This window comes from Cryptomeria japonica, chromosome 6 (assembly GCF_030272615.1).
Source record: "Cryptomeria japonica chromosome 6, Sugi_1.0, whole genome shotgun sequence".
Lineage (NCBI taxonomy): Eukaryota > Viridiplantae > Streptophyta > Pinopsida > Cupressales > Cupressaceae > Cryptomeria > Cryptomeria japonica.
In genome coordinates, this window is record NC_081410.1 from 499,955,842 (window position 1) to 499,968,913 (window position 13,072).

The window sequence follows — 13,072 nt, forward strand, 5'->3', positions numbered from 1 at the left end:
ATACATGAATGACCTCTAGACATACTCCAGCCATCTCCTTAGTGATGATACATACTATCAGACACCAATTTGACATCAATGATAACACATATTGCCAACAATCTCCCACTTCGTCATTGATGACAATACCATATTTGTATCTACAATCTCTCCCCCTTTCACCAATATCTCTCTTGCATATTTAATCTATGTAATCTCTCCCCCTTTGACATAAAGGACAAAGGTCTTAATATCTTCTTGACCAAAAATAATATTATTCATACCCCCCCTTAACAAAGTGCATTAACTCAAAATTCTCCCCCTTAGATGGGTATTCCTCATAAAAACTAATGCTATATACAATATCTTCAACTGCAAATTAAAAAATGCAAATACTGTATGACCAATATCATTCCCATCTAAGCCTTTTTTGAAGGTAGGATAATCTAATTCTTTACATTGAGCTCAACCAAAGTAGCATCCCATGCAGCCTTTCCCGAGGAAAAGATCCAATTTTGACATTCAAATTGAATATATAGATATTCAATAGTATCCACATTATCTAGAGTCTTCATTTTCTGTTCCCCTTCCTCTACTTCACCCAAATGTTGACTAAAGAAGCCAACCTCATCTCCATTGTTTCCCTTAACATACAATATTATTTCTTAATTTGGTCCCTTTTCTCATGCAATGGAGATAGCTACACACGAAGTTGATCTTTTTGGACTTTAATGGAGCCATCTTTATCCTTTCCAAAATCATAAGTGCCAACCAATTGAAAAATTTGTGACTCTATTGAGTCAACTTTCCCTCACCTCAAGCCCTTCGACATCTTTAGTGGAGTCTGGCCACCTCAAAAAAAATTGGTATGTTGCAACTTCTTCATCAACACCATTCTTAAATTTCTCAATAATCTTTTGTAATAAAATATATGCATTAGCACATTTATATAAAAAAATAGCTTTTATTCCATCATTGCATTTTCTTAGGGCTTCCTCTTATGCTTTCTTATCCATATGAGTTGTATGATACTTAAATGAGTCCATGAGTACTTTTAGTTTCTATTTTGGAGATAAAGATGAATCTATGTATACCTCTAACAAGCCCTCACATATAATCTTCACTACATATTCAATCATACTTGATTTCTTTACATGCTCTTGTAACGACTATTTTCTTCCTCATGAATGCAGAATGTCCCCCAACTAGAATTTGTGAAGATGTGAAAAGTTAGATAGATCTATTTGTCTCTCATTAGTTGGTATTCACAATAATTGTGGGATGATCACAGGCTCAAACTTTAGTTGAAGACCTAATAGGTCATTAAAGGAATCATAAGATTCCTCATCAATATTAGTTTTACTAGAAGAAACCTCTTGCTTCTTATTTGTCTTAGTAGTATCCTAAGCCTTCTTAGGGTGTTTATCTACCTTTTTTTCTCCACCAATAAAATTCACCATATCAATTTTCTCCTATTCTTCTTCTCTTTTAACATTAGTATTTTCTCCAAAGCATTTTGCTCTATACTCTGATCAGTATTATTCAGAGGACGAACACTCTCCTCATTTATTTTCTCTATAGTAAGTGAATCAATATCAAACTTCCTTAAGGGATGAATCTCCTTAGTATGTTTGAAATATTATTATTGGTCTCTATCATAGGAGGATAGAAAACAAATGTGTTAATGTCTTGTATATCTGGGATTTCCTCCAAGTCGCTATTGTCATAGGGAGCTTGTTTTTCTACAATTGCTTCCCCTTCCTTCATCTCCTTTAAGACATTAACAGTAAACTCTACTGCTTCTTTCTGGATTCTTTCTTTATCCTCTTCATTTATACTTATTAGAGTATTTATCCTTTGTTTTGTTCTCAATTGTTGTGCCTGCTTCTGTGTGATTGTTGCAATTTCTTCTTCAGACTATTAATATTTCTTACTGTTAATATTTTTATGAATAGGGAGAGACTCAAAACATCATGTAGAACAAGATCAAGGCATTGAAGACCATCTACAACCTTCCTACAATAAATTCTAAAGAGATAAATTATTAAGTGTTACTATAGAGGAACATCATCACTGAACTCGTAAACATTGTGCAGACCAAACCGACTATATGAAATCATCATAATGAGTACAATGCACTGAAGCACCAATAACCTTGAAACTCATGTCACTGATCTAAAACACTATCCTCAACATCTTCCCAAATCCACAAGATCATACCAATCATCGCAGTAGAATGCAGAGCATTCAAGTGAGCCGACTAAACCACTTTATATTGATAGACTGTGATCCGTAGTTGAAACTCATAATTTTTTGTGTACAAATGGTTAAGCCATAATAATAAATAGAATAATGCTTGAAATATTTCATATCTCAATTATAGAATCACAACCCAAATCATGCAAGGTGGAAGAATGCTAAGAAAAATATCATCACATAGTCATAAAAAAATAGATTGTTCTATGCTTAGACAACTTTCCTTGAGTAACCAAATAAGAAACTAAACTCAATCATCATAGTAATAACTTACTAAACATATAGACTTTGACCAAGATGATTGTAACATATAATCAAGTTAGGGATCAAGTAAACCACTACAGACCATATACTCTAGATCAGTATAATGTCATTAGATGAATCTCCAGATTGTCTTCTATCTTTGATCAGTGGTACAATTGCACTCAAACATCTTCAACAGATACACACACCATCTAATTCATCAACGAACTCAACACATACTCTAGTCATGTCCTTAGTGACAATACATATTATCAGATATTAGGTTGACATCAATGACAACACATATTGCCAACAAATGGGCTCCTGATTAATGCTAAATATTTAGGTAGGATATCCAATAATGATGTTGAGGCTATTGTTGTTTGGTGGGGAGTTAAAAGGTTGAAGGGGTTAGCAGTCCACAAAGTTGAGATTGAAGGGGATTAAGAAAATGATTATATAAATTTTGGAGGGCGACATGTTATCCCCTGAAAAATAAAAAATATGATGGATGAATGCAATATTATGTTAAGGAGCTTCTCCCACTTCAAGGTCAATCATATTTATAGAGAGAGTAATTCTGCTACAAATATTGTTTCTAACCTTGATTTAAATTTTTAGGTTTGGTAGTATTGGATGTTCTCTAATCTCCCACTCAATGTTAAGAAAATTATGTCAAACAAAAGATTCAAATTAAATGGTTGCAAGTAGGATGTTGATGCTTATGTCCTCATTAAATTAAAATATATAGATCCTAACATAAGGAAATTGTATTAATTGAAAATACTACTAGCCCATAGCATTGAAACCAAATAAAGGGGTATAGATACATTGTAAACTTATAATGATGAACTTGATGTCAATTAATTATTTGCCAATGATTCAAGGGTAATGTTAACCTCTAATATGTGGATAGACGTAGGTTTTGTAAATAAAATATAATACACACACTTGAAAGTTTCTCAATAAAACCACCAACATATGTTATGGTAGAATTTGACAATTATTCTAAAATGTCATTTGAAGATACAAATCCAAATATGATTCCAAGTACATCAATATAAAGAGGACACATGTCAACTATCCTTACGATTAGCTTGGGCAATAGCAATAGACAATTCACAAGGATTGGCTCCTTCTCGAGAAATAATTAACATGAGACAATTAAAAAAGGGTAAGTTTAATATTTGTGGTTATATCATATGGTATGTCTTTTGATGAACTAGTTTTTTTTCCACCATTTTCATATGATTGGTATGAGAAATGAAAATAGGAAAACACCTCTAAAAGTAGACAATAAGAAAGAAAGACTCAATTCATTTGAACAATAATAATGTTATGAATTTCATATCTATTGACATATACATATTTTATTCAACACTTATTAGTACTTGCCGTTAGGCAGTACTATTGTAATGATTTTTTTTTATGACTTAAATAGTTATTAAAAAAAATGATTTTAATCAATTATAATCAACTATTCTTCTGTTTTTAAAATACATTTTGTTCTTATAAAATATAGATGCATATTTTTTAAGTTTATAAATTTTTAAATATATTTTTCTCCACACTGATTGGCCAAATGCAATTGAGCTGTTATACACGAAATAATCGGAAGACAAACTATTTAACTATTTTGTAGGTATTATTTTGGGCACATTGTATGGCCAAGTATCACGCCTGAAAAGTTTTTGTTTTGCGAAAACATCAACATTGGGTTAACGGCCTCAGACAAATGTTTATTTTAACGTTGCAAGCACAGAGCTGACCTGGACATGTGTGGCCCACTTAATATTTTAAATAAACATCTCTACCTGCCTTCATGTTAAAATTAAAATTTGACCGTAGCATCTTTACCCGCTTTCGCGTTAAAATTAAAATTAAAAATTAAATGTAATTTTCAATTGAGAAATTTTTGGTTAGCACCAAAATGTGGGACCCTCTTGAGAAATAGAAGGCATCGTAGTGAAAGCTTGGGAAAACGCAGATAATTTTTTGTTTTCTCCTCGACCACCACAATTTGTGCATCCCATGAGGATTCTTAGTTTTTTTAAGGCGTTTCTTCTAAAATTGAATGATATTTTTAGTATTTTTACATTTACACTTAAGTTTCATATGTTTTAATAAATAATATATTTTTCATTTAAAATATATATTTCATAAAAATAATTTTAAGTCAATTAACTTTAAAAAATAAAATTAAGTATCCTTTGATGTAATTTCTTTACCAAAAAAATCAGATTTTTTAAAACTATATATATATATATATATATATATATATATATATATATATATATATATATATATATATATATATATATATATATATATATATATATATATATATATATATATATATATATAGTTATAATATTTAAAAAAAATAAAATATTATGATAATTCTTATATATTTTAATTGTTTTCTTATTTGATTCATATCGTGTTATGAAGAATATTAATTTTTTTTGTAATACTTATTCAATGAATGATTAGTAATCAAATGTTGTATGGCTTTCTTTATCATTCTAGATCATCTTATTGTTAATATATAATATTATTTATATTCTTCTCTTCATCACATTCAAAAATAAAGAAAAAAAAATTAAATTATTAAAATTAAAAAAACTATTTTTTAGTGTAAAATTATTATAAAAATGTCTTCATATATATTTTTCTTTAAAATAAATAATAAAAGATGTTAAACTATATTATATTTTCATCTATTGTCTTACTATTTTTTTATAAATAATAATTGAGATTATTATAATTTAATATAAATTTTAAGGAATTTAGTTATAGTTGTAATGCTATAAAAAAAATATTAATAAGAGTTATACCTCCATTCTAATGAAATTTGTCTTTGATCTTTATTTTTTGATTTAAGTACATTTTTAAAGATATTTTTCATTTTATTATATTATCTATTGTCATTTTAGAAAATCTTATATTTACATGTTATATTTAATAATATTATAAAATTAGAAAATAATTATTAATTTTTATTTTTTTTTGAAAATTTAAATGGTTTATTAAATTATTTTATTACAAGCCTTCTTTTCAAATTTGAAATACAATTCTTAATCTAATGTACATATTAAATAATAATTAAATTAGGATCATCGATCTAATGTAAATATTAAAAAATATATACCAACATTAAATAATGTATACCATCTTTTAATTGCTTAAGGTTACGACTTGATTAAAATTAAGTATTGTAAAATAATATTTAGTGAAGGTTAGCGTTAGGATTAGGGTTAGAGTTAATAACATGGTTCAATTAGGATTGGAGTTGGTGTTCCTAAGATTTAAATTGGGGTTATAGTGTTAGGGTTTAATTAGTATTAAGGTTATGATTAATATTATGATTAGAGTTAATGCGGCTAAGATGTAATTACATATTTTCTTGATCAATAAAACCTTCACATGCCATAATTAAAATATAGTTATTAATGTGTTATTCATGAAATATTTTATAATTATACATTTAAGACAACACAATTGAGAAAGATAAATAATATAAAACAAAATAAATTAAATTAAACAATATATTAGTTACAATTAATAAATAACTATTTCAACTACAAATTAACAAGAAAGATAAATAATATAAGTTGTTGCTTATGCGGGTAACCTGAATGGGCATTCCTCTAATCAGGCTGAAGCGATGGCCTTAGCCTGGGGAATCCGCATTGCCCTCTCCATGGGAATTAGGATTGTGGACATTGAGGGGGACTCCAAGCTTATCATTGATGCTGTCAAAGGGCGGAATAAGCTTAATTGGACTATTGAGGGAACCATCAGGGACACCTTGGGGCTCATCTTCAGGCTTGACTTGTTTAGAATTATGCATATCTATAGGGAAGGCAATCGTGTGGCGGACGCCATGGCAACTATTGGCCTAAACCTCTCAGGGTTGAGATGTTGGAGGAGTCACAACTCCCTCCCAGACCATGTTAACTTCCTTCTCCAGGAAGAGAAATCCAAAATATTCACTAATGATTGAGCGACTACCAAGTGCTTCCCTTAACCTCCTCTCTTCCCTCGGGGCTTATGCCTCGGCTGTTTCCTTATCGACGGTCTCCCCTAGTTTAACTCTATCTACCTGTCATAGTGCTTCCCGCTCCCTGTCCAAGGGCAAAGGAAAAACCCCCGCTAAACGCAAACGCATTGTCTTTGATGACAATTCTTCCTCTGAGGATGCTGAGAATGACAATCCTTCCCCAGATTCTGAGGTTAAAAGGAGATCCTCCAAAATTGCTTCCAAAAGCTGCAAAAAGAAGAGCCCGGTGTTCGAGAATCTGGACTATGAGGAGGATCCCCATTGGGGACAAGAAGGAAGAGGGCCCTAATACCACTATGGGGGCCCCTGATGGGGATGTCGTGGATGTGAATGCGACTGGGGACCCCATGGTTCTGACCACTATCAGTGACGCTGACATGAGTATCTCTGAAATGCAAACCCAGGACCCCATTGATGTTAAGGATACGACCCCTATGAACATGGACACTGAGGGTCTTATGGGTGTGGAAATCTCTGATAGCAAAGCCCTGGATTCTGGTAATTTGGACCCAAAATTAAAAATGACTGAACGGGTGATGGGCCTGGTTAATGATAATGATAACTACCTTGCTGGTGGTGTGCCCAAAGAGACCGAAGAAACTACAGATGACATGGCTGCTGAGAACCCCCAGGAGGTCCCTACTCTCCAACAAATGGAAAAGATGAGCATGGATGTGTTGGACATCACACAGAGAATTAAAAACCTCGGCCCTGTGCTTGATCTGTAGACTATCAAGGAGGATGTCAACCGGCTCAAGAACAAGATGGAGGCTTGGGAAGCCCAAATGGTGGGCCTTAACAAATTCCATGTGCAGGTTTTACATAGATCTGCGCTCACCCTTTCTCTGTTGAGGGAACACTATGCAAACAGTGAGGAGGACAAGCAGGAGGCTAGGGACCTCTACAAGTTCCTGTCAAATGAATGGAACAATGCTATGGATGCCACTGGGGTGCGCAAGGCACCCCTGTAGTTTGTTTTTTGTTTTCTGTTGTTGTTTCTGATTCCTAAAGACTTGGTTCCTTTTTGTTGATAGTTGTTGTTAATTGCTGTTATAGTGTTGTTTCTGTGCTATGATTTTTAATAGTTTTGCTATGTAAAGGGTCAATGCCCTTGTTCTCTCTGCTTTATTAATAAAAAACAAAACAAATTAAATTAAACAATATATTACTTACAATTAATAAACTACCATTTTAACTACAAACTAATAAGGCAAGTACTGACCACTATGTGGCATTTGTTTTTGATATTAAAAGCAACCAAAACTAGGGGGCTGACCTAGATACAATCACATTAACAGTAGGCGAGCAACTATTAGCAGAAAAACAACAAAATCACAACCTCCTAAAACTTTCCTCTATCAAAAACTTAAACATACTACCCATATTAATAGAGTTTAAAAGAGTCATAGTAAACCGTAAAATGTGCCACGCAGGGCTAAAGATAACCAAGTCCAAGGTTAACCAACAAGGAATATAATCATAACTATAAGCAGTAAGGCCACCAAGACCATCCAAAAACTCAAAAAACCACCAAGTAGCTAACATCCCTACTTCTTTTTGCCATGACTCATCTTGGGTAGGAGCCTCCTAGCCCATTCTTTTGTGAGAAATTTAAAGAGGTCTTTGTAGTCCTCTTCCTCCTTCTTTTTCCTTTTTGGGTGTTTTCCTGCAAAAGACACAAAGTGGTTGCAGAGATGTGCATGACTTTCAGCGCGAACCTGGTGACCTCATGCAACCTTTTTTCAGTGAAATTCGCTCTGCTAACAGTTTCCTGCAGTTTCTCGTTCAGGGCGTCCACTTTCTTTTCCAAATCCAACAACTTGCCCTCCACTTCCTCCTTGATACTGCTAGCTTCCTTCACAATCACTATGTGGCACTTGTTACTTCTTAATATAATTAACATTTTTTTAGACTACAAGAATTGGGTAACCCTCTTATAAATTGGAGTGCATCAAGTAAACTTTTTAATGTGCCTGGTTGCGTTGGTGTAACACTACCTCTAGTACCATGTGGGTGGGGGTAGATTGGACTTCATGACCATATACCTACCACAGAAAGCTCTCGCCAACGGAACTAGCCTCCCACCCCCCTCTAATCAACATTTTTTTTTGAATATACAAATATCTCATCAATTATCTATTAATATCTTATATATTAATGATTTAAATAAATATGAAATACTTCATTTTCAAACCTTAATCTTAATCTTAATTAAAAATAAATTTCTCTTTTAAAAAATAAAATAAAAAATACTTTAATGATCCCCCCAAATATCCACATTTCTTATAAATTAACCTAATAAATTTTCCACCATATAAATTAAAACCACCCCTTTAATAATTTCTTTTATATCAACATCACTTAAACTTTCTCATAAATTCACCTAATTTGAATGGGTTCACATTGACTACTTCAAAGACTCACACATTTTTTCTTTATCAAATTTAGATCTTTAATTTTGTTAATGAATTCGTGTTTCTCACCACTTATCTATCTAATTTCTTTTTGTCTAACTCTTAACATACTTTGTTCTAGGCATTATGCATTATTAATTAATGAAGGAAGCATGACATCAGCATTACGTAAATTATTTGTAGTCTTACAAACCAGTGGATTATTTTATCCAAGCAATTGACCAAATCCTAGACTTCCATCCACGTCATAAAAAATATACATTTCCTAGATTGATTTCACCTAATACAAAGACATGCAACTTTTAAACGATATCTTCAAACAATTTATAGACTTTCAACTCCAAGTCAAGCGGATAGGTATTTATTATTATGTTTTAAATGTTTTAGAACACACATTTTATTGACTTGGAGTAGGTATTTATTATTATTTTTTATACGTTTTAGAACACAAATTTCATTTTATTTTAAATCTAAGGGTGTTTTAATATTAGTCTTTTAAAAGGAAGATATATATGTTTAGCATATTTATATTAATAGTATTTGTAAGTGTAATTTTAAATTAGCTCTTGATTTTACAAGTTAAATTAAATGATGGGTGTATTTATAAATATTAGTCTTAATTATCAAATAAAACGTGAGTTTTTTTTCCTTTTGTATGAAAATTTCAATACTTAATTCCTCAAGCTAAATTAAATAATTGATGTATTAGTAAACATTAGTCTTAACTATAAGTTAAATTTATTTCTTGAAAATTAAAACCAACACATTTATAGTCTCTTTTGAATATACACAACACTTTCTTATAATTTACCTCATAAATTGTCCATTCAAAAAATAAAAACTAATAGTTTTCTTTAAATTTCCACAACGCTTAGCTTTCTTGTGAATTTACCTAGAATGAACATCTTAACGTTGACTATTTTAGTCTCGTCCTATGTAACTTCCTTGCGTTTTGTCAAAAAATAAAAAACATTGACTACTTCAAGGAATATGACACATTTATACTTTGTCTCTAATCTTCTTATATCTTAAAAATTATCAATTGGAACAAGTTAATTTATAAAAATAATAAATGATTATATTGTAGAAAATATTTTTTATTTTAATTTTAATTTTTTAAATTACAATATTCAATAAAAATATCAATATAAATCGAATCTTTTTAAGTGTAATAATATTTGTAAAATATAAAGATCCAATTTAATGGGATATATATTCTTCATACATTAACTCCAAATTAAAAAGATAATGATATATTCAATATAACAATACCCTAGAGTAATATTGTAAAATATTTATCTTTCAATTATAATTAATTAATGACAATCTCATAATGACATAATATGATTGTCAAATCATGGTCATATATTCTCGCTACCAAAATTCAAACCTTACTAAGTGTTATTATGAGTCGTTTATGTTGAGTATGAGATCTAGGTTTATGTCATAACTCGATCAATAAAAATTACCCCAAGAAAACTAAACTTTTGTTTAAAGAGCTCTCAATTTGAGAAAGAGCATCAGTTGTCGTTATAGTTAAGTTCGCATACCCTAAGTTTCTAAACGGTACATCAAATTTTGACCATTTTTTTTGTTGTCTTTGTATGCGACTGAACTACTTAAAATTATTGTTTTGGCTTCTAGATAGCAAAGAAGAACACTATGAGATTCATTATGCATGTATGGTCAAAAAGTGGTCATTTCAAAGTGCCATCCAAAATATATTCCTTATTGCCCCATTACTAGACCAAAAAAGTTGTACAATTGATCCAATATTTATGCACAAATATCCTAATAACCATGCACTATTGGTACCAATAAAATTATACAATTGATTTAATTACTAATTTTTTTTCTAGAAAATGAAAAATTTTAATTAACAAAATCCAATGAAAAATTAAAACTTTGTATTGAAGCAACTCTTTCAGAACGACTTAATCAGCGCGTGAATTATGTATTGATTTAACAGTCAAACTTCATTTAACGTACTCAAAAGTCTTTCAACTCACGATGTTTCCTCTCCGATAGTCCTCCATGACTCTACTGCGGAAGCTTCTCATATTAGCTTTTGCCTATAAAACACAACATAAGCTACTTTTTCAATTGGCCAAAACCCAAACTAAACAGATCGACTGAACTCATCTGCATAACCTTTCTTTCTCTGTTTTCAAAGCTTGAGTTTTAATTGAATTTCTTCCTCTGTTTTCAAAGCTTGTGTTTTCATTGAATTTCTGTAATGGGTAACTGCTTGAAATCCAGTGTAGATCGAGAGAGAGGAGATCAGATGATCAGAGTGATGAAGATGGATGGAAAGATGTTAGAATACAGTCCTCCTCTCCTGGTCAGAGATCTTCTCACTGCAAAAGATTATGGGCGAAATTATATGCTTGCTCACCCACAAAATGTTAGGGATGCTCTGCCCCAGGACTATAAATTGAAGGGCGGTGAGCTTTACTACCTCATTCCTTCCCATCTTGAAGATGAGAGCAGCTTTAATGGAGGAGGAATGAAGGAAAGAGGGGTGAAGGGAGAAAAGGGTATGAAGATCAAAATTATGGTGTCAAAAACAGAGCTCAAGGCTTTGCTTTCAGATGGGTGTGTGAAGGAGAAATGGGTGGAAGACTTTTTGCTGAAGCAGCTTGAGGCCAAGTTCCTGCAACTTCAACAGAAAGCTTGTGTTGCAAGGGGAAAATGGAGGCCGGCTTTAGAAAAGATTCCAGAGACTAACTGAGGAAAAAGATGAACTGAGAGATTATTTGAAACAATTTTGTTTGGCTTGGGTAGTTTTTGATTTTCCTTTTTGGACTGTGGAGGAATCCTTTGTCATGGATAAAGTAATTTGGTGATTTACATCACATCTCATCATTCACTTGTACATTTTCTTTTTTTGATGAGAGATTTTTACAATAGATCTCCGTTATGGTATTGGAATACCTTATACTCAGTGAGCTTTGTATTTTCAGAGATAAATGAAAAACCCATTTTACTTGTTCATATTTTCCCAGTAATCAATCCTTCCTCCGAGGTTTGGCAGTAGATCTCATATCACCCAATTAAGGGAGTAAATTTTAATTTCTATATTTGAATTTCGGTATGCTCTCAGAAATTCATTTACTGCTAGGATTTTGTTTGTTTGATTTAATATTGTCATCCACTCTAAAATTTGATATTCAATATGAAAAACCACTTGAGATATAACATTTTGTCAGGGCTACAATTTCCACAGGCCCTGTGTCCTCCTAAACCCATATTTGTTCAACTTGCTCCCTCCCTCCATGGCCCCCTGTTGGTACTAAAAAAGGTAACAAAAAGACCTTGAAAAAGCCTATTACGTCTTGTCAATCCCCGGACCACACCCCTCTCATTTCCCCCAAAATTGAGGAGAAAAACAAAAGCAACCCTTCCGTTGCTAAACCTACCTCCAAGAAACCCAGGAAAGAACCTAAGATCTTGATAGTTGAGTTTGATGCGGAGGACGGTGTGACCCCGCGGAGGTCCAACAGATTCGCTGGCAAACCCCATATGAAACAAATTGTTGTGAGGAAGAACTATGTCAATGAGGGTGAGGAAGATTCTGAGAAGGTAGAAAGTGACAAGGTTGAGGATGATATGGAGGCCACAGAGGGCTCAGAGTCTTCCAAGCTGGATACTAACGCCCCTGACTCTAAGACTGTTAAGGATGATAATAAGAACAACTCCCCTTATTCTGCCACTTCCCCCTCGCATATCTCTGAGGAGGACGAAAGAAAGTTTGAGGGCGGGCAGACTACTATTGAAGGTGGAGAGAAGGAGGAGGAGGTGCATTGTGCAGGTTGTAATGCTATCTTCGAGGACCTGAATGAAGTGAAGAAGAAGCTGGACTATTTGGATTCCCATGTCAACAAAATTGCGAAATTTGCCATTAAAGTCATGCACTCCTCGGCCACTTCAATGTGCCTGCTGCACCAGGAAAAAGTGAAACATGGTGGGTTGGAAGGTGACACCACGAAGGAATTGTTTGAGTTCCTAGCTGAAAATTGGACCGGACTTCTGCTCTCCCAACACATGGGAGCTGGAAAACATGATAAATGATGGATGCTTTTCTTTTTTTGTTATAGTTTTAATTTCAGGATCGGCT

The 13,072-nt window shown here is 32.5% G+C and overlaps 1 protein-coding gene across 1 annotated transcript; it reads left to right on the plus strand.

Annotated features, from left to right (window-relative positions):
• Positions 1-11,076: 11,076 nt before the first annotated feature.
• On the plus strand, positions 11,077-11,949 carry LOC131052869 (uncharacterized). Its single transcript, XM_057987513.2, has one exon. The coding sequence runs from the start codon at positions 11,192-11,194 to the stop codon at positions 11,684-11,686; it is 495 nt and encodes a 164-aa protein (XP_057843496.2). The 5' UTR covers positions 11,077-11,191; the 3' UTR covers positions 11,687-11,949.
• Positions 11,950-13,072: the final 1,123 nt, after the last annotated feature.

Coding starts and splice junctions, on each gene's coding strand:
- LOC131052869 (XM_057987513.2), top strand. CDS start 11,192: ATGGGTAACTGCTTGAAATCCAGTGTAGATCGAGAGAGAGGAGATCAG.